This window comes from Simochromis diagramma, unplaced genomic scaffold, assembly GCF_900408965.1.
Source record: "Simochromis diagramma unplaced genomic scaffold, fSimDia1.1 OVJJ01000753.1, whole genome shotgun sequence".
NCBI lineage: Eukaryota > Metazoa > Chordata > Actinopteri > Cichliformes > Cichlidae > Simochromis > Simochromis diagramma.
In genome coordinates, this window is record NW_024387523.1 from 22,661,975 (window position 1) to 22,681,699 (window position 19,725).

Genomic DNA, 19,725 nt, shown 5'->3' on the forward strand with positions numbered 1-19,725 from the left:
AGGGGAGCGCTGAATTCTTGCCATTTTTACGAATCTGTGGGGCATGAAAAATGGTCAGATGCAAAGATCTGGAGTAGTGATGGCTTATATAAGCCTAACCCCAGTGTTTACCTCCTTCCATCTGCCCCTGTTTATCCCAGACTGTGGCCCTGTATGTTAGGGGACATGGGAAGTCCACACGAGCAGAAGGCAAGAGCACAAGCTATCCGATTGGAACTCCTCCACCTGCCAAGAGAAGTAACTCTTCCTTTTATGAGCCAATTGAAATTCAGCTCACAGGCGATCCATTCTGTCAATGACATGAGGAGTCAGGACAACCTTGCAACCCCCAACACTAATAACACTGTAATGGTCAGAGATAGATCAAGCTGAGCGCTGATAGTTAGAGCAGGTCTTCAGCCTCTCATAAGTGTTGACTGCAGTCAATTTTTGCCTTCATTTGTTTTGAGCAGATGCATGCCTGGGTACACCTGCGGTCGATTGTAATAGTTTTCAGTCCGGCGGCCGACTGACAAATGATCTGCAATTTCAGCTATTCGCTCAAAGAAGATCTGCCCAGGCATAATGCATGCCACTGTATGTACTCAAATAACCAATATACAGGAAACCGCCTTCTTTTACTTTGCATGGACCAGTCAGCTGTACCCTCTGACACCATGTGCTCCACAGAATGGCACTGCAAGGTTCATTACCGCTTCCAGAATCAATCCTTGAGCTGTTTCTCCCAGACATTAGGCTCACGGCTGCTTTTCGCTCACACATAAGTGTTTTTGAATCAATAGACAGCTGAGAGGAAAACGTGTAATTCGACTGAGAAAGGGTTTCTGTTGACAGACCCACTTTAAGCTGCACAGAGACCCGCTCCTTGTCGTTGTCGTCACTGCCACTAAGGGGCAGTAGAGAGCCTCAAATGAACGCGGCACATCTTCAGGGCACACTATCTTCACTGAAATTCTGTTTACTAATTAAACACTGTGGGTGTCATCATCTATTATTATCCTGCTCACACCACTTAATATACAACCGATGTTAAAAGGTCCTGTACAACACCACATAAGAGATAGAATATTTCTATTACTACATATGTATGACTTTAACTGCACAGACTAATTGTATTCTTCATGTGAGAAAACTATAATATCCACAAGACAGATTGAATTATTGTGGCTTACTTCTACAGACATCACAGCAAACATATGAGGACATATTTTAAAGCATGTGGCCACTCTTGAGCACCTCTAGTTCAGCGGGCCACCCTATTGTATCTCTAAGTTTCCCCTAATTTAAAGTATGGGGTGGAGGGTGTGGGGGAATTGAACACCTTTGGGCAGTCTAGACGTTTTTATTATGACAGTAACTCGCTCCAGAGGGGACACACCCATATCACTATTGAAAATCTGATAGTGGGATTGTCGCTCCTGGAGGCGGCGCATCCGAACAGCACACAGTAGGCGGCGTCAGTCCGGAGAAGTACGTCCCTCTGAGCTCACTTCCGTCGGTTTGAGTTGGCTGTTCTTCCAGCGCCTCGCAGCTTTTGTTCTCCCATTTCCAACTAGCCAGCGCTGCTGAGAAGAGGGAACCAACCGGTTGGGACGCGGCAAACAGCAACGGACCCGTCGGGCGCACAAAAACGCCACATGCAAAGCACGGTCTGCAAAGAGGATACACGGTTCTCCGTAGTTACATAATTGGACTACTTTTTCCTCCCCGTATACTGTTGGGTTTATTTTTCTCCACGCTTAATTTTTTTGCACCGAAACTGACTGCCCCCCCTACACCTCCAAACTCAACAAAATGGAGAACGACGACAAATATCTCCCCGAGCTTCTGGCAGAGAAGGACAGCCTGGACTCGTCGTTCACGCACGCCATGAAACTTTTAAACGCGGGTAAAGTACTGTTACACTGTCTTTATTTTTGTTTTGTTGTGATTTTTTCCACCGTACGCTTTATCCTCTGGAGTTGAGGAGAGCGGCGCCATGTGTTTGCGGACGGGACGTGAACTACCCCGTTCACCGCTACGCGGAGACGAGGTCCTATTCATGGCTCAAAAACAAAGAAAAATACGTGTGGGCGTTAAAATCTGTAGTTAGTGAACGAATAGCGTCTGAAAGAGTAAAGCGCTTAAGGCTATCGCTACACTACGGATGAGCTACACTTTTCAGTTATTGCGACTAATATCCGCTTCCTCGCGTGCAGCTTTTGTCGCACCTGCTCTTTTCTGTAACTGTCGGTGCTCGCGCGAGTTTAAACTTGGGCACGCGGACTGTTTCCGTCGTGTGCTCTCGAGTCCCTGTTGATATTATTGCGCAGCAGCCTGTGAATGTGCGCTAGTGTCCAGGAGCGGGGGTCACCTCAGTACTTTAAAGCCGAGAATCGGCCTAGCAGAGGCGACAAAGAGCCTTTAACCGCGGTGCTTGCCGATGGCCACTGCTTAAGTGTCCTTGAGCAACAAAACTGCAGCCATGGCCGCCCCGGGACTGCTGCCTTGCAGCTGTGTTGAAGCGAGGACAAGTGGACACACACACCTACCTAGTAGTACTGTGTGAGTTGGTCAGCTATCCGTAATACAAAAAAGGATGTTAAAAGCTAGCTATGACTGCTTTATATAAACAAATGTGATTATATAGTTATGTCAGCCATTGGCCATGTGCTCTGTCAGTAATTGTGAAACTGGTTTTATTTTACTTTATTTATTTGCTTAACTCAGGTAGCCCTGGTGATAATGAAGTTGACCGTTTGGAAAACGTGATTTGGCGAATCTAGGCTGCGTGTGTGAAATTTGGAAGCGTGGACTAACCAGGAAGACAAAGTGTGTCAGGGTGTGCAGTGTGGATGGGTTCCCTCGGTGAAACATCTACTCAGGCTTCTCCTGATCTGCAGCTGGTAGACTGTGGTGTAAGCTGGCATGTTTGCACATTGAAGGCTCGGGAGTTGTCACAGTCAGGAGGGCGGAGGTGGTTTGAGATGGGAGTACTGCAATGGGTGCTGGAGGGGGAAAACCAGGTGCTCTGCCACAAGGAAGAGGTTACAGAGGATGCTCGCAAATACTTCGTGTTGATTTGTTTCCAGTACAGATTAGAGTTGGACTGTTTTGATTTTTGTTAAAGAATGAACAAGGTCTGAGACGATTTGGCTGATCAGCTGTTTAGGGTGACATAATCACAGCAAAATGGTCTTTTAGAGTGAACAACAGCGAGAGAATGGGCTACGATTTGTTTGATAAATGGCCGAAACTATTCATCGTGATCAAGTGTTTGCCTTTTAATGGCTCGCTAAGCTGTTTCACTGCTATTCAAATGAACACAAATGTGCAGAGTGAAGCAGTCAACGCACTCAGTGGAAACTGCTGTTGTTTGGCATTCAGTTAATGTGGATTTGCTTGTGAATCAAAGACTTGCAGAGGTGTGTGTTACAACCACAGGAACGGGCTAAAAAGTCAGACGTGTTTTTCCCTCAGAGGGCCACAAATCATAGAAGTGATGCTGCGCTTTACACAGTTGGGACCAGATTTGTATTAATCCAACTCTAAACAGCTGATGAGTGTATGCACAACTGGTTTTTAAGATCAGGTTTTAACTCTATCCTGGTGGTGCTGAATCCCTAAAGTTGGTGCTTTCTGGTTCACGTAAGCGCACATAAGTGCTTTTCATCATTGTGTTGTATGTTGCCACTCTGACTGTTTGGTTGCCTGAAATGATCCCTCTCATCTTCCAGAAATTGACAGAATCCAGAAAGGTGAGACTAAAAAGGAAACTGAGACATACCTGGACCTTTTCACGACGAAGAACATCAAACTCAAGGAGCGAGTGCTCATACCTGTCAAACAGTACCCGAAGGTGAGCTTTCTTTGTCTCCCCTCTTTTCTCCTCCTCCTCCTGTCGTCTCCCGCTTCCCAGCGAAACCCCTCTTGATTTAATTTATCCTGCAGCTGTGTTTCAATTACACAAAGCCACGGGGTTACTTGGGAGTCTCAAATTACTCCTCTCAACCCTGATCTTTAAGCTCCAGAGTATAATTACAGCCGATACTGGCATGTTTTTAAAATCTCACTAAAAGGGATCAAAATGTTAAAATGAGTATAGCTGGGATGGCTCTATATTTCAGTGTAATTCATACTGGTGCTCAGATCTTTTCCTGTTTCCATCCCGAGCCTTACTTAGGTTTATCATTTAACCTCAGGTGCATTCAGCCATATCGGTTCAATCCATATCTGGCTCAGACGTAAGGCTGCATTGATTTTAGGATGAGTGTTTGTGATAAAGGCTGTAATCTGTCCTGTAAAACTCAGAGAGCATGCTGCAGCTGCACAATGCATCATTTGCATGCTGCTAAAAAATAAATAAAATAAAAATAAAAAGATTAAGTTGCCAGAGTCAGTGTGGTGTCTCTTTTATGGCCCATTGTGTAACTTCTGGTGTTCAGTGCTCTTTTTGAATAGAGCAAACTGCTTTATAAAGAATGAGATCTGTAGGTGCTGCTTCGTTTTCAGCGTCGGATCGATGAGCTGTAGGAGCATCTCCTGTTCTGTGAGGGTCTGATCTCTCAGAATGGGGATGGACCGAATTGGATGGACTCTTGTCTGCTCCACTCCAGTGAAGCAGTCAAGAGGCAGGTGAAGTGAGATAATATTATTCAATGCATTATGTTCCTGCAAGTGCAGCGAAAGCTTCCAAACTTTTAAGCCGAGCCAGCGAGCGACAGAAGCTGTCAGAGAGGGAGAGAGAGAGCCCAGTTTTGTGTTTTGTTTTTTGTTTTTTTGGACCAGTCGAGTTGTGATTATTGAGTTTAAAATAATTGCAAACATGAATTTCAGACATTGGCATTGCAGGTGTGTAATGCATCCAGTCTGCTGACCCTTTAGGGTTTTGAGGTGGGATAGGACTGATGTACTCCAAATGCAGGACAGGTGCATCCCTAACACCGGCCTTGGGTTTTAGTTGTTCCGTCACACTGCTGTGTCGGGCACGACACAGCTAATGAGCGATTCCGATTATTGGAGCTGCTTTTACTACTTCAGGTTGAAGCGAGGTTCCTTTGGGGCGGCTTTTTGCTAAACGTTTCTGGCAATGACAGCTAATTGCGGGACGCATCATACACACGGTAATTACTTTGTTGAAAGATCGAGGAGGTAAAGTTCTGGCTCACTGCATGGATGATTGCAGTGAATAGCAAACGGCAGTATTACAGCCCTCGGGGGCTCATATCGACTTTGTCTGTTAAATCTACTACTTAAGGCTGCAGTATGTGCAACAAGAGCCCTGACAGACAGACGGTGATTGCCTCTCCCTCACTCTCCTGGTATTAAACTCGCCTCTGCCGTGATTGTCAGGCTAATTTTGTTCTGCTTTGTTTTGCTGTTAGTTCAATTTTGTGGGGAAGATTTTGGGACCTCAGGGCAACACAATCAAACGTCTGCAGGAGGAGACTGGAGCCAAGATCTCTGTGCTGGGCAAAGGATCCATGAGAGACAAAGCCAAGGTACACACACATGCTTACACACATCTGGTCTTATGCACCTGTGGGAAGGTTACCTGAAGCAATAACACATCTGGCCTTTGCTTGAGCGGGATGACAGTTAGTGAGCCCAGATGGAGTCAAGTTGCTGGATGGCTCAGCTGAACATTAACACTCAGCCAAGGGCATTCAAACACTGCACATCTGCTCCAGAGTCTTCAGGATAGCCCACTAAACCTGTTATCTACCAGTTTGATGTAATTATCAAGCTATACAAAGGAAGGGAATACTGCATATAACCCCTGTTGCCCTCTGAGGTGGAATAAATGTGATTTTTCTCCTTGCATTATTCATTAAATGTTTGAGCTGGCTTCTTCTCACTCTCTGTGATGGTTTTTCTTTCAGGAGGAGGGGCTGAGGAAAAGCGGTGAGCCCAAGTATGCCCACCTCTCCATGGAGCTGCACGTGTTCATCGAGGTTTTTGCGCCTGTGCCCGAGGCTTACCTGCGCATGGCCCACGCCATGGAGGAGGTCAAGAAGTTCCTGTTTCCGGTGAGTTTGCCAGTTCTGCTTTTGGCCATCTGTGAACTTGCCTGTGTGGAGTTTAGTAGAGCGTTTTGTGCCGTTTATTAACTGCAAAACTAAGCCTGTAAAAGGTCAGCAATGTGGAAAACACTCAGCACCTTAACAGGGGGAAGTGATGTCGGGAGATTTCTCAATTTTAATTCAGAGTCAGAGTGAGAATAGTTGAGGTTAAACATGACTTTGCCATGAGAATAGAGGCATTTTCGTTGTAGCTTAAAAGAAGATGCTTCGTTTTGTTTTTGTTTGTTTTTTTTTTTAAATTATGGATTTGCTTTCCAAAGATCACCTCACACAAACACTGTTTTGAATCCAGGATTTGCTTCTTCTCTCCTGTATAAGTGTATTTTTATATTTGTATAATTGAAACAGCGCTTCCTTTTCTCAGTGATATCTGAGGCCTTGTACAGGCTGAGCTCTGGCTGCAGTAAACGATTATTTTCATTGATCTGGGTGCCCATTCTTTTCTTAAACATAATCTAATAAATGCTATTGAAGATGATGACGGTGCCGTTTTGCTGTCTTAAATCCCAGGTAGATCTTTGAAAAGGGTTTTGTCTCATTCCCTAACATGACTGTCTTCACCGCCATACAAGAGAGGGAAATATAAATAGTCAACCCAGTTAAGCTGGAATTGGGGAATTAATTGGTATTACTTCTTGAACAACAGGAGATTAATTGAATCACAAAGTAGTTGCCTCTTAATTTTCAACTAAGTAATTGGCTAATCGTCTCAGCTCTGATTTGAGCTGCATTCACGCAGTCAGCAAGTTTTTCTTCAGGCCCATTTGCACACAGATGTAGGAGATGTCAGTTTCGTAATATGACTTTATTTTCCGCTTGGTTTTGATTCAAGATTGGTTTTTAAGCTCGTTATTGATTGAACTTTGAGCAAATCCTCACAAATGCCTTTAAATCTGAAAATCACACTCACCCATATCCACTTTAATGCAACTTCATCATTTCTTTAATTGCAGAGGTTAGAAGTTGTTTTGGATTGTAAATGCAGTTTCCCCATCGCCAAGCTGGGAAAAGTTTGTGAAGCTACACTGAAAGTGTTCTCGTGGTAATCGAGTGAAATTACGTTTCAGAAAGGTGGAGAGAGCCGCAGCGTGCTGGTTAGACAAAGCTTTGGGAGGAGGGCCTGCTAGGACAGCCGGAGGAGATTGAGTGGGTATTTACCTGGAGCAAACATATTCTGCGGCACAGTCCAGGCACGTAAAGCAATCAGCTTAAGAGGAGGAATTGGGCCGCTTTCACTGTGTCAGCAGGGTTGCCCCCTTCATGTGGCTTGCCTACTTTTCTGCTTTCACCTGAGTCTCATTCTTCAGAGAGGAGAATCGGCCTGGAGTTGTAGAGCTTCGAGGCGGATATGTGGCCGTATTCACTGTACGCAGCCCACGTCTGCTTTGTTGGTTTTATGCTGAGAGATTCTTGAGTGCCGGCCAGCTCGGTGTGCTGTCGGGTCCAGCTGAAGCCCACAGTCCTCTCACAATGGCTCTCACCAAAGCAGGCCAATAGGCCCAGGGGTTTGTGAGCTGCCTTACATTTTTTTAATTAGTGTGCAGGGCACTATAGAAAGAATAATTTGGAGGCTAGATGAATGGGCTGATGAACCAGCTGCGGTGTTGGTGTTGCTGCGTTATGTAAAAATCAGCCGCTTGCAGAAGCTGTCGTTACAGTTTAAGACCATAATCTGTCAGGCGTGACGGCCTTCATTTAGAGCAAGGCTGTGTTTTAATAAATGACTCAGATGGAGAATGGGTGGATGTAATTTGTTGCTGAAACTTTTATGTATTGCCTGTACTTCTGCTTAGGTATTCCACAGGGATGTTCCTGGTGACTAATTTACTTTTTTTTTTTTTTTTTTTTTTTTTTTTTTTTTTTTTGGGGGGGGCTCAGATTGATGGAATGGCCTCAAAGTAGGAAAACTGAGCATGGAGGTGGCTGAATGCATGTTGATTGTTGATTTACAAGCCATTTGAAATTAGAGCAGGGCGATATGACCAAAAATATTTATCACGATATACATTTGAAAATTTGCCATAACGATATAACTGACGATGTAATTGACACTAGACAAAATACTTTACAACTCCACAACTTGATTAGTGCAAAAAGAAAAAACATCAATATATTTTCACTTAAACAAGCAGCTGTTTTTTATGTGCATGAAAGTTATATAAAAATTTAACAGTGCAAATGCAAATTCCTTACTGACAATTTAACCAAAAGGCATTTCCAGTGGAAACTGGCCGACATATCCTCAGCATAACCATGTATAATATCCACAAAACTTAAAAAGAGGTTACACACACACAATACAGTAATATTATGTTGAAGCACAGTACGTATCACTCCGCGAGGCTCCTGCCTACGATAGCCGTAATGCTCCGACAATCCATCAAGCGGTGCGGCTTCGTAGCTTAGCAAAGTCGTACTAAAACATTTGACAGATTTTCGAGCGCAGTGTACGACATAAAATCATTTCGAGGTCAGTAAACACAACCAGAATTCATTCACAAGGCACACGGGATTATAAGGGGCACTGTCGATTTTCAGAAAAATCAAAGGATTGATTAAGTGTGCCATATTTTCCACAAAACACAGTAATAACGACGGCCCACTAGCATGCTCTACCAAAAATAGTGCTTTGTTGTGTATCTGACGGACGAAAGCTAAACCAGTTCCACACCACTGAAGTTGCAGCATTTTTACAAACCAATTCTGGTTCATCCGTTTCATTCAACGATCTGCTTTCGCCCTTCTCATTCTCCGCCATGTGCGTATGAAAACAAAGGCACTGCGCATGCGCGTTTTACCCATATTCTATTGCGATATTTCATTTTCTTATCGTTGCCCAACATTATACCGGTATTAACGTGAACGGTATGATATGGCCCAGCCCTATTTGAAATGTCATTCTCCTATAATTATTTTAAATTGGTGCAGGTGTAGTCATATGTAGATGTGTCAAACAGCAGCTCCACTGTCCGTGCAGGTTCGAAGCCGCATGCATGTAAAGAACACAGTTAACACATTGCTGCATTGGAGTGGCGGTGTGCCAGTTTACTCTGACATGCAACTGTTTGTGTTTTAGATCACAGCAGTTTTGGTGTCATACTGGTCCACAAGGCTGTCAGCTGTCTTACTTCTCACCTTGTATGTTTGTAACTTCCTGTCAGAGTGAGAGAGGAGGTTGTTGCTGCAGCCCAGGCTAGTGGCGGGAGGGCTGAATATCGGCCATCTTAGACTTGAGAGTTATTTTATTTAAAAAAATTAGTTTATTTAACTAAGACAGTGAGTCTCTCACAGCCCTGTGATTTCAGCAGGGTTTGTCTTCTTTGTTCTTCCTCATCCTGTTTATTTGTGTATATCTGCACATCGACCAACGTGAATGCAGAAGGATTTCTCTCTCTTCTATTGATCGTAACGTCTACAGATCCTTGATTAAACTCAACACCTTGTTGGGTAAAGACTTTGCATCCTCTGCAGCATCAGCTGGACTGCTCCTCCCTTCAGATGAATTTCTAATCAGTCAAATGCTCTGCCTGCTTTTGCTGCAGATAAGTTGAAAGCTGATGTCTGCATCTCATATTCCAGTAGTTTTTTTTTTTTTTTTTTTTTTTTTGACATCATTAGAGCTCTGTCACTATTCCAGTCTGGGGAGTGATATGAAAAAGAATTGATTGGGTCACAGTGCAGCTCTTGTGATTGCTCCCAGAAGAAAGGCGGAGGATTGGGCTGCAGGATTTGTGCTGCTGAGACAGGCAGCTTGGCTAATCCACCCCAAGTTATTGTTTTTGCAGATAAAATAAGGTAACTGCTCATGCAGTCACACCAGACTTGTCAAGGAGTGTGCAGAGAAGTGATTTACATTTTGTGCATGATGGAGAGACACAGGAAGGCACGGAGTGTGGATGGATGCTTTCCAACCTCCAGCCTCCCACATCCACATCCCCCCCCTCCTCTCTTTAACACTCTGAGTCACTGGCACTAAGACTTTTTCTTCCAGTCGCTCTGTTAGCCGTTGGGAGGGGTGGCGTGTTTTGAGCAGCTCGGAAATGATTTCACTCTTTTATTCATCACTCCTCTTTCCACGCTGCCTCCTTTCCTTTCTATTTTTTGTGTTTGCACAGTCACTTTTCCATTTCTTTTCTTTTTTTTTTTTTTTTTGTCTTAGTATTATCGTCCTCACTGTGTGTGTTTGTGTGTATAGGATATGATGGATGATATCTGCCAGGAGCAGTTCATGGAGATGAGCTACCTGAACGGAGGCCAGGATCACGGAGCCCGAGGCCGAGGTGGCCTGCCAGTCAGGGGCCGCGGTGTCCCCCCTGCAGGAGCACACAGGTGAGGAAGTGCACACAAACATACACAATTTCTCATGACAGCTGCTGCATCACTGAATATGTATGTATGTATGTATGTATGTATGTATGTATGCACATACATACATTTTTATTGTTGTTGTTTAATTCTCAATGATTTGGAATGCTTGGGGTCCTCTCAGGCCCAGCAGGCTGCCCGGCTCTATATGCCGTCAAAAGCCTAAGTTTGATACCACATCTTAATGGTTAATATTAAGCTACAACCACCTACCAGTTAGCTGAGCTTAGTATTTAAAAAAGAAACATATAATCAGCTATTCTTACCCTGCCAGGAGTTTAAAGATCACAAATAAATAAAATTTTTAAACAAACTCATTTTCTTGGCTGGTATCAGATTTTTACATTTTTGCCAAGTTTCTCTGTCAGCCTTAAAAATCCTGTACCAGTTGGGCTCTAGAGTTGGGTTGCTTTTTGCCCCTGCTGCTGTCTTTATGCAAACCTACCTGTCTGTTTTTTTTTTTTTTTTTTTTTTTAAATATTTATTTATTTTTAAATATGAAGGCAATGTGAGCAGGAAGCACAAATATGTTGAGGGATTGGCTGCGTTTGTTCAGTAAGGAGTTACTTGTAAAGAAAACTATTTGCACTACGAAAACTAACGTGTATACTTTTATTTTAAAAAAAAAAAAAAAAAACTATAGCAGAAGTGCAGCCATGTGTCTGGTCAGATAGAAAAGTACCATTTTGTTATGTTATAAGGCTTCAGATAAGAGTTCTCACCTTTGCGGTTTTGTCTTATTATACAATATTTTAAATAAAAATAACATCCACAAATATTTCCAAAGATGTAGTTCAGCTCGTTTGAGTTTGAGACCCCTGCTGTAGATCATCACGACAATAACCCAGAGTTCTTGGTTCCAGGGGCAGGGGAATGCCGCCTCGTGGTGCTGCAGCCAGGGGAGGTGTGACTCGAGGTGGCCCAGCCAGAGGTGGCGCAGTGAGGGGTGCCCCAGCAGGCAGAGGAGGACCTCCCGCAGCACCCGCCAGGGGAGCTGTGGCACCCCGTGCCAGACTCATAGCTGGAGGACCTCCCCAGAGGATGCCACCACCGCCTCCACACCAGCACAACCCCGGTGCAGCTGCTGAAGGCTATGACGAATATGTAAGTACCACTGCCAGTGGAAATGAATTTATCCTTTCACATTTATTTTGTAGGTTTATTATTATCACACACAAACGTCACTTCTAGTGTTGTATTTGATGAGCTAGATATAAGAAATGTGCAGCGACGCCTCAGTTGTCTGCGTAGACGTTATGCTTTCAGGTTTGACGTTGTTAAATCTGACCTCTCCACTGCTCGTCTCATCTCAATAAGATCTTTCTTGACGTTCTGTTAGCTTTGAATTGCTTGTCCGTCGTCATAGGAATAAGTGATTTCAGATGCTCGAGACATAAGGGGAGCGTGTCTGCTTTTGTACAAGTGGAGTTCTTTGGGGACATCTTGACATTCATGAACAAGACTCTCCTTAAATCTCACCCTGTTTTTTCTTTTTTTTTTTTTCCCCCTTCTCTCTCTTTCCCTCTCTGTTTCCTTCCCTCTCCAGGGCTACGATGAGAGCTACACAGACACGGCCTACGAGTCTTACGACAGCTATTACAGTCAGCCGCAGGCGTGAGTGAATCAGACGTCTCTTTGGTTTTCACCTGCTTCTCACAGAATGCACACACATCGCCTAGTTGCTAGTTTCACTTGAAATGGGATTTGAGAGCAGCAGTAATACTTTTTAGCCACTCTGCACAAATTCAGCGTTGATAGTACTTTGTGTTTCATGCTGTGGATGCCAGTGTTATTTAGAAGGACCAGCCGGGACTCAGATGTTCCATAGTAGAGAGCCAAGCTTTGATCTTATTCGTAGAAGCCAATTAGCGTCCCCCTAGACATTACAGTCAGCTGCTTGATGTTTTTCAAAGATTAAAAGTGATTTTTCTTTTTATTCTTTTTTTTTTTTCCCTGTTTATGACATACAGAGAGCCAGAATATTATGACTATGGACATGGGGAGACCACAGAGTCGTACGAGTCCTATGGTAAAGAACTTTTTTTTTTTTTTTATTACAATAAAAGACAAACATCCTTATTGAATTGATTGAATTGCTCCTCTGTATATTTGTTATTGCGTGTTGGTGTCTGAAATATGCATGCACGTCAGCCCATAATGTCTCTGATTGTCTTTAAAAACAGTAAAAATAAATAAATAAATCATCAGCCAGATTAAATTTTCCAAAATGTGCATTGTGTCAGCTAATATTGACTTTGATTGATATCACTGTCAGCTAATAGAATGGCACTGATACTCAGATCTGTCAGCATCAGTGCCATTGTGTCACATTATTTTCTGCTGCCTAAATGTTAAACATGTTGTAATGAAGGCTGAAAAAGACAAAGCTATAAGGAAAACATTGGCATTGCCAGATGGTTATTTTAAAGATCTGAAATTGGACAAAATTGATCATCCACAATGTGATGGGACAGTTCTTCACCCTGATCCAAACTGACGGCTTTATTTCACAGTTAAATATTCTTTAACGCTAAAGTCACACTGTAGAGTTTTTGACTTCTTGTTGATGTGTTGTGACGTGTTGTAGGTGCCGTGCACGGTCAGATGTAGGATTTAGTGCTTTTCCAACATGTCCGATAAACTGAACGGTGCCACAGGGCAGCTCTAATGTGCGCTCAGTCAAAGGCTCTTTGTTAGAAATGTTGAATTATTGATGTGTCTATTTTTTTTTCCGCTTCCACTCCAGGCCAGGATGACTGGAACGGCACCCAGCGGACAACTCCAGGGAAGGCCCCTCCCCCCTCTCGAGGCGGCAAGACGACTTACCGGGAGCACCCATATCGACAGTACTGAAGCGGACTCGCCACCCTTAGTGTCGCCCTGACAAGCGCCTGTCTACCACGGCAGCTCTCGCTTTAAGAAGCCCGACAAAAGTAATTGTCTGTTTTGTCTTTGGTTTGGTCTTTTCCTACGCCGGACTTTATACAAGAGAGCAAATTGGGAACTGAAAATCGGAACTGGTTTTTGAGATTTGACCGCGAACTCCCTCCCCCACCCCTTCTTTGTCGCACCAACCAACCATCCAACCAACCAAAGCGGCTTTTAGATGGGTCAGAGATGAGAAGTTGGCGTTCTATATAGTTTTTCTTTGAGTTTTTTTACGTTTTGCTGTCATTTTTTCCTCTGACCCTTTTTACCCTCCTCTGGCTTTTTTGCATTGTTGATCGTTCATTTTTAATTATTTTTATTTTATTTTTTTAACTGTGTGGGAGTAGTCGTTTCTAGTTGAATTAGTGGCTCATTATCCACTTGTCTAAGGAATCCATTTTAATTGTTTTTATATACATATATATAAAGAATCTGTTGAGGGTCAGTTGCAGATTCCCATTTAGGCTACATTTCAAAATTCTGTTAATATAGCCAAATAAAAGACCTTTTAAACGTTCAGTTATGTAATATAGAAACAAACAAAAACCCAAATCCTTAAATGAAGCAAAGGCTAACTCAAGTACAATTCATTCTTGATTATGGTTTGTTGTTTAAATAGTTCTAAAACGTTGTCCATTTAGACTTAGGCAGCAATATTTGTCATTGTACTTAGAGTTTTGAAATATAGCCCTAATAGACACTGTTGAGATGGACTGTCCTCATATCCTCAATTTGTTTGTCATGTTTAAAAAGACAAAAATTAATAATTTTAAGACTGAAGACAAAATGTTTGTTTAATGAGAACATGGACGAGACCTGGTCTCACCTGTTGTGCTAAAAGAAAAAAGAAACACACGGTTCAGGTCTTGATTTTGTGATCTGACTACATAAACTGCATGCACAAAGTACACAAAGAAGGATTGGGACAAAAATCTCCACATGGGTCTTCTCTTTCTATAGAGAAGGGATCCTGCAGCTCAATCCGAACTCTTGTACATATTTTAAAACATCCTAACTGTACTTATTCTGCCACTAGTATCTGTACCCTCTCCATAAAATGCATTATGCTACATGTGTAAGCTTGCCTAAATAGGTTACTAAATCTGTCCAAAAGATGTTTTGCAGCAGTTTGTCAATAAAGCTTAGTTTGTTTTTTATGAAACTTAACTTGCTTTATTTGTTTCCTGTCCTAGTAAAATTCTGAAATGGCCTTTTTTAAACCAGCAGTCAGATGTAGGTGTTTTCCTTTGTTTCTCATTCAAAAGCGCTTTTTAAATCTAAATGAATGTATTGACGTCTGAAGACTTTAACCCTACTAAATGATGTCTTGATTGATTATCAAAAAAGCACAACTTATTCTTTCTCTCTCTTTCTATACTTTTTAAAAAGGACCCAGAGGTAAGACCTCTAAAATAACCTGGATAGCTTCCTAATGTGTATAGAGTTCTAAAGCATTGAATGCCTGGGTACGTATAAGACTTTTTCAATCCTCCTACCTGTGGTCGTAATCCTTAATGAGAATTGCTTTTATAGCATCTGAAAATTAACTGAGTTCAAACCACCATTCAGGTCTAGGCTTCATTGTCATGAATGACAGCTGGCGCGATGGCTACTTTAGTACAGAGTGTAATGGCAGTGCAATGGAGAGGATGGTTATAACCTAGAGAACTCCACTGTAAAGGTAACCTAACCCTAAATGTTTAATTTCTTAGTGTGTTTATCCTTTGACATAAACTTTCTGGTAAATGCGTACAATTTCTTAAAATATCATTACAGTCATGGCATCAAAAAAGAATCGACTCAAAAGTAAGAAAAACGTAACTTCCAATATCATACAGTAGTGGATTTCATGTACCAAAATAACTGTGCTGTGTACTAACAAAATATAATAGGATAGTGTTAATGCAACTCTTGCTAAAAAGAACAAAGCCAAATCTGTCATCATCTTCTGTACAGTTGAGCTGCTGTTACTTTTTTTATTTGCTGTGTAAAAGTTGCTTACTGTAATATTTCAAAAGGTTGTGCCTGTACAGAGTTATCTGAAAAAGAAAGCTTGAGTTGCATGAGCATATCTTCTCCTGTAGATGTTGCATGATCTGTCTCGAGTTTCTCCCAGTGTTTTTAGACAAGGTATTGATTTGGGGTTTGTCCTTCCTTCAGGCACAGCTATCGGTCACTGAGTGCCCGGAGACTGACGGTCGGCTGGACAGAGACCATGCAAACGTCAGGTTGGTTCGCTGCTACGCCTCACCCATTTAAGAGCTGCGCTGCTGCAGGCATCATCTAGAGCCCTGTTTTTTCTCTCTTGTATACCTCAGACAGCCGTTGATGCTCTTACATCACAGCAGGAATGTGCGTCTTTGCAGATGCTGTGTTTGGAGACTGACTGATATTATTGGCTAAATGCAGACATTTACTAATATTTATGGTGTTTGGAACAACAAAATTTAAAAAGCAAGCAAACTGCTGATCTGAACAGAGCCAGATTAAAACAAATGACTACACACAAGTCTGCTGGTTTCAAATGTCTGACAGGAGGAGAGGGAAAAAAATGCTGTGTTTGAATATCAGATTTTTATAGGTAGTTAACAAAAATCATTGGCTAGATACACCTTAGTTAAAGGTTATTTTGCTGTTGACAAAGACTAAAGCTAATTATTTATTCATTTGTTATTCATTGTTAACGAAGCCTACATCGTTATTTGGAGAGGTAACTGTTAAATGGTAACTGATACCCATAAAAGGTAAACTGCTGATTAAACACTTGTGCATTTTTGACATGTTTAAATGACTGTTACAGAGTTGGAATTCATCCTCATAGGTTTAAAAAGCCTCTAAGTTTGTCTTGTGGTGGTTCCCATTTAAATCTTTGCAGGTTACCCCAACTCTATGTATACACACATTTCTAAAAAGGTGCACAAGTAAAGGGTTGGTTTTCTGAAGGATTTTATGAAGTACTGATGGCAAAGATTTAATGCAAAGTATTCAATTTTCAATTCGATTTTATTTATACGGCACCAAATCACAACAACAGTTGCTTTATACTGTAAGACCCTGCAATAAATACATACAGAGAGCAACCCAGCAATCATATGACCCCCTATGAGCAAGCACTTTGGAGACAGTGGGAAGGAAAAACTTCCTTTTCCACTTTAGGAAAAGTCATAGTTTGAGTTAAAATAGGCTCATTAACAGTATCACTTCTGTGCGCATCTCTCAGATTCATGTGATTTGACAACTATTGAAACCTTTGTTACAAAATAACTAAGTTTGCTAATTGGTAACATATTTTACCCTTAGTAAGAATAAATCCGCAGTCGTGTGTATCACTTGTGTCAGTTGTCATTAATAGTTATTGATGACAGATATAAATGTTATTCTGAAAGGACTCTTCTTATAATATTTATATCAGTGTAAGTGTAAGACTAGCCTGAGAGTGTCTACACAGTTTGTAGGTAATGTTCTTAAACATTCAAAGGCACTGGTACGGCCATTTAACTCCCCACCCCCCTGCACTGCTGCAAACGCCTCTGGCTCCGTTCAGCCGGTGTAACATTATGCAGCAGCAGCACGTTCATGATATTCACAGCATTTCAAAGGTTGGTTGATTCTGATGATTGCCCGGGCTCCCGTAAGTCGCCTCTGCTTCTCACAATGCCTGTGAATTGGTGTGTGGCCGCGGCTAGCCTTCAGCAAGTCTGAGCGAGCGAGGAGAGCTCGATGCCCGTGTCGGGGTGGTCTCAGGAAAAGTGACTAATGAGGATCTGTAGCCTCACTCACTCTGACTGAAGGAAAAGAGCAGCATGAGGACTCTGGCCATTCCTGAAATGGAACGAGAGGGGGAGAGGGGTTGGACGGGGGGTGTTTTTCTTATGTCCTGTCTGCACCTTGAAGGCAGGAAAAGTTGAATGATGGCTGGAAAAGTATTGCTCGGTGTTCAGACTTTGAGAAGCTGGCAGAGAAAGTGGATAACAAAGCATTTAAGGCCACTTTAAAGGAGGTGTTTTGACAGAAAGGTCACCCACTTGTTAGAAGAATGTGCTCAATATGACTATTTTTAGGAAGAAAATCCTTCCTTTAAAAAAATTATATATATATCAAAATCCTCTCGTTCCAGCGGCTTCAAGTCCAGGCGTCTCAGAATTGTTGGATTCCGCTTCGTGTTTCTTTCAAATTGCTGGAAAATACTCTGAATCAGAGCGCTGCGAACACATTAGCTGTTGATTGAAATGGTAATGCGCTAATCCAAAATTGGCAGTCTTGCCAATAATTATGTTTCACTTAAAATGTTGCTTAGTTACAGCAGAAGAGCTGTGCTGCTTGGCAGGAAAATGACCTTTTAATTATTGCAGCCAATGCTTAAAAATTGAATTAGAAAAGTGGCCTCGTATTTTTTTTCCCCCTGTTTCATTCTAAATTGCCGCAGAGCAGGAAACAAGGGACGACTTAGGGACATTAAGAATCAGCATTGTGTATTTACATGTCCTCTCATGCCAACATCTTTTCTTTTTCTTTTTTTTTTCTTGTCTCCTCTGCAGTTGAAGCCGTGCACGGGAGCAGCTCAGCATGGTGTCGTGGTCAGACGGAGCTGAAAAGGAGTGGCCTCGAGGCCCAGTTCTGTTCCTGGCAGGGGTTGTGGGAGGTGATGGGGGTGGGTGGGGGAAGGAAAGAGGAGCAAATGGGTGGTGAGAGGTGGCCGGCTGCCATGTCATCCAAAGGAGCCAGCTGATTTAGAGGTTGGGGGGAGATGAGGAAAAAGAGAAAGGAGCCGGTTGAGACTGCAGCTGGTCAGTGAGCAGACTGAGAATCCAGAGACTCCCATTTCACGTGGACTCTTTCCTCCTATTTATATATTTCTCGTCACTATCGAATTAGAGCACATTATTCTCGTGTTAATTATTTTCAAGTCTGGAAGACGCCCACTCGAAGCCTGCGCTGATTGTGCACACTTTTGCGCGTGGCTTCCGCAGACCACCCCGTGGTCCGAGCAATGTAATTGTCACAGCCTAATTTACCATAAAATGAGCGCTCCTGTTATAGCAGGCTGTGAAATCATTTTTAATTTCCTTTAACTGTTGAGTTTGACATAAAAGGAAACTCTTACTTTCCACCAAGGCGAGCTTTATCCGTTTCACCAGCCAGCAGTTTTGTATCCCGGCACTGAATTAGAATCCAGGCTCAAGAGTTAGAAATGATCGGTGTCTCGCTGAGGACGAGTTCGCGAAACGCACTCTTGCCACCTCTCGCACGAGCCCCATGCGACGCCGCGGATAATGAATGCTAATGCTAAGCACATGCAAATGCTTCCTATTTGCATGTGCTTGCATGTACCCTCGCCGCGTATGTGAAAGGCTTTCATAGGCAGCGCTGGCCTGTTCTTTGCAGTTCAGCATCCAAGAATTAGAATTCGACGAGATGGAGTCGCATGTGAGAAAGGGACAGAGGGTGAAGGCAGACATTACTAACATCCCTGCCATCCATCCATCTATCCATCATGCTTGTGTTGATTTGATTCCCCTCTCTGCCATTTTCTGCCATTATCACTGATGATATTACAGCTGCCTGTGGTGCTGAGTTACATTTAGAGGTCAAAACTGTACTTTCCTGTATTAAAAACAAATTTGTGTCCCGATCCGCTGGTCAGAGGCAGCATTAGCCAAGTCAGAGGCTCCATTTCGTTTATTGAAAAAGCCAGCAGCTCTGAGGATAGAACATTAGATATTAGGATAGAAACCATCATTTGAGATGAAATGTCAACGGGCCATAGCCAAAACAGACCATTTTTCAGTCTTTATGTGCCATTATGTCTAAAATAATGATTTCTGCGTCTCCTGTAATCTAATGAAAGATGAGTGATGGTGTGGAAGCCGCTTCCTTTGTTTGGATCGATGGAACTGTCAAAAGTGTGAGGTTTGGAAGTAAATACTACTGTGCATTGATCAATAAAGGTTGACTTGAATATAAAAGAGCTGTTTATCGGTCATCTGCATAGGTGTAGCTTCTGGGAGGGAGGGGTGGGCACAGACATCACATCCTGCTAGTACGGGGAGCTCCCCCCCCCCCTCCAACAAACTAGTTTATTCCCAATCTGGTGATGTCACAATATCAGGTTATAATTACCATAAATGTTTTCAGTCAAAATTGTTCTTCTAGTGTTTCATAGAAGTTTTTCACTTCAACTGGTTGGGTGCAGTGTGGTTAGAACAACAGACTATACGAAGAGTGGAAGTCTTTGTGATGCTGTCTCCTGCTGGGTTTGAAGTCTGCATTTTGAAGCATCAACTTTGGTGACTTTTGGAGTCAGACGGCATCAGATTTGGATGAGAGGTAGAACAACAGTTAACTGAAGCTAGCAAGCTTGGTTAGCAAC

The 19,725-nt window shown here is 42.6% G+C and overlaps 1 protein-coding gene across 4 annotated transcripts; it reads left to right on the top strand.

Annotated features, from left to right (window-relative positions):
• The first annotated feature begins 1,470 nt into the window (after positions 1-1,470).
• On the top strand, positions 1,471-19,321 carry khdrbs1b (KH domain containing, RNA binding, signal transduction associated 1b). 4 transcript variants are annotated; one of them, XR_005694387.1, is made up of 12 exons: positions 1,471-1,888; positions 3,717-3,838; positions 5,364-5,480; positions 5,862-6,008; positions 10,258-10,391; positions 11,291-11,531; positions 11,974-12,041; positions 12,398-12,456; positions 13,174-13,360; positions 14,745-14,821; positions 14,925-15,583; positions 17,894-19,321. XR_005694387.1 is itself a non-coding variant. In XM_040020842.1 (9 exons), the coding sequence occupies exons 1-9, from the start codon at positions 1,795-1,797 to the stop codon at positions 13,278-13,280; spliced, it is 1,089 nt and encodes a 362-aa protein (XP_039876776.1). In that variant the 5' UTR covers positions 1,471-1,794; the 3' UTR covers positions 13,281-14,522. The 4 variants fall into 4 exon arrangements, 1 of the variants encoding a protein (XP_039876776.1); XR_005694386.1 differs by having other exon boundaries at positions 14,745-15,583; XR_005694388.1 differs by lacking the exon at positions 14,745-14,821 and having other exon boundaries at positions 15,516-15,583.
• Positions 19,322-19,725: the final 404 nt, after the last annotated feature.

What these genes read in the sequence shown, in the direction of transcription:
- khdrbs1b (XM_040020842.1), top strand. Translation starts at nt 1,795, where the DNA reads ATGGAGAACGACGACAAATATCTCCCCGAGCTTCTGGCAGAGAAGGAC. An exon ending in CATGAAACTTTTAAACGCGG is followed by an intron (nt 1,889 to 3,716) that starts GTAAAGTACTGT and finishes CTCATCTTCCAG; the next exon opens with AAATTGACAGAATCCAGAAA. An exon ending in CTGTCAAACAGTACCCGAAG is followed by an intron (nt 3,839 to 5,363) that starts GTGAGCTTTCTT and finishes TTTTGCTGTTAG; the next exon opens with TTCAATTTTGTGGGGAAGAT.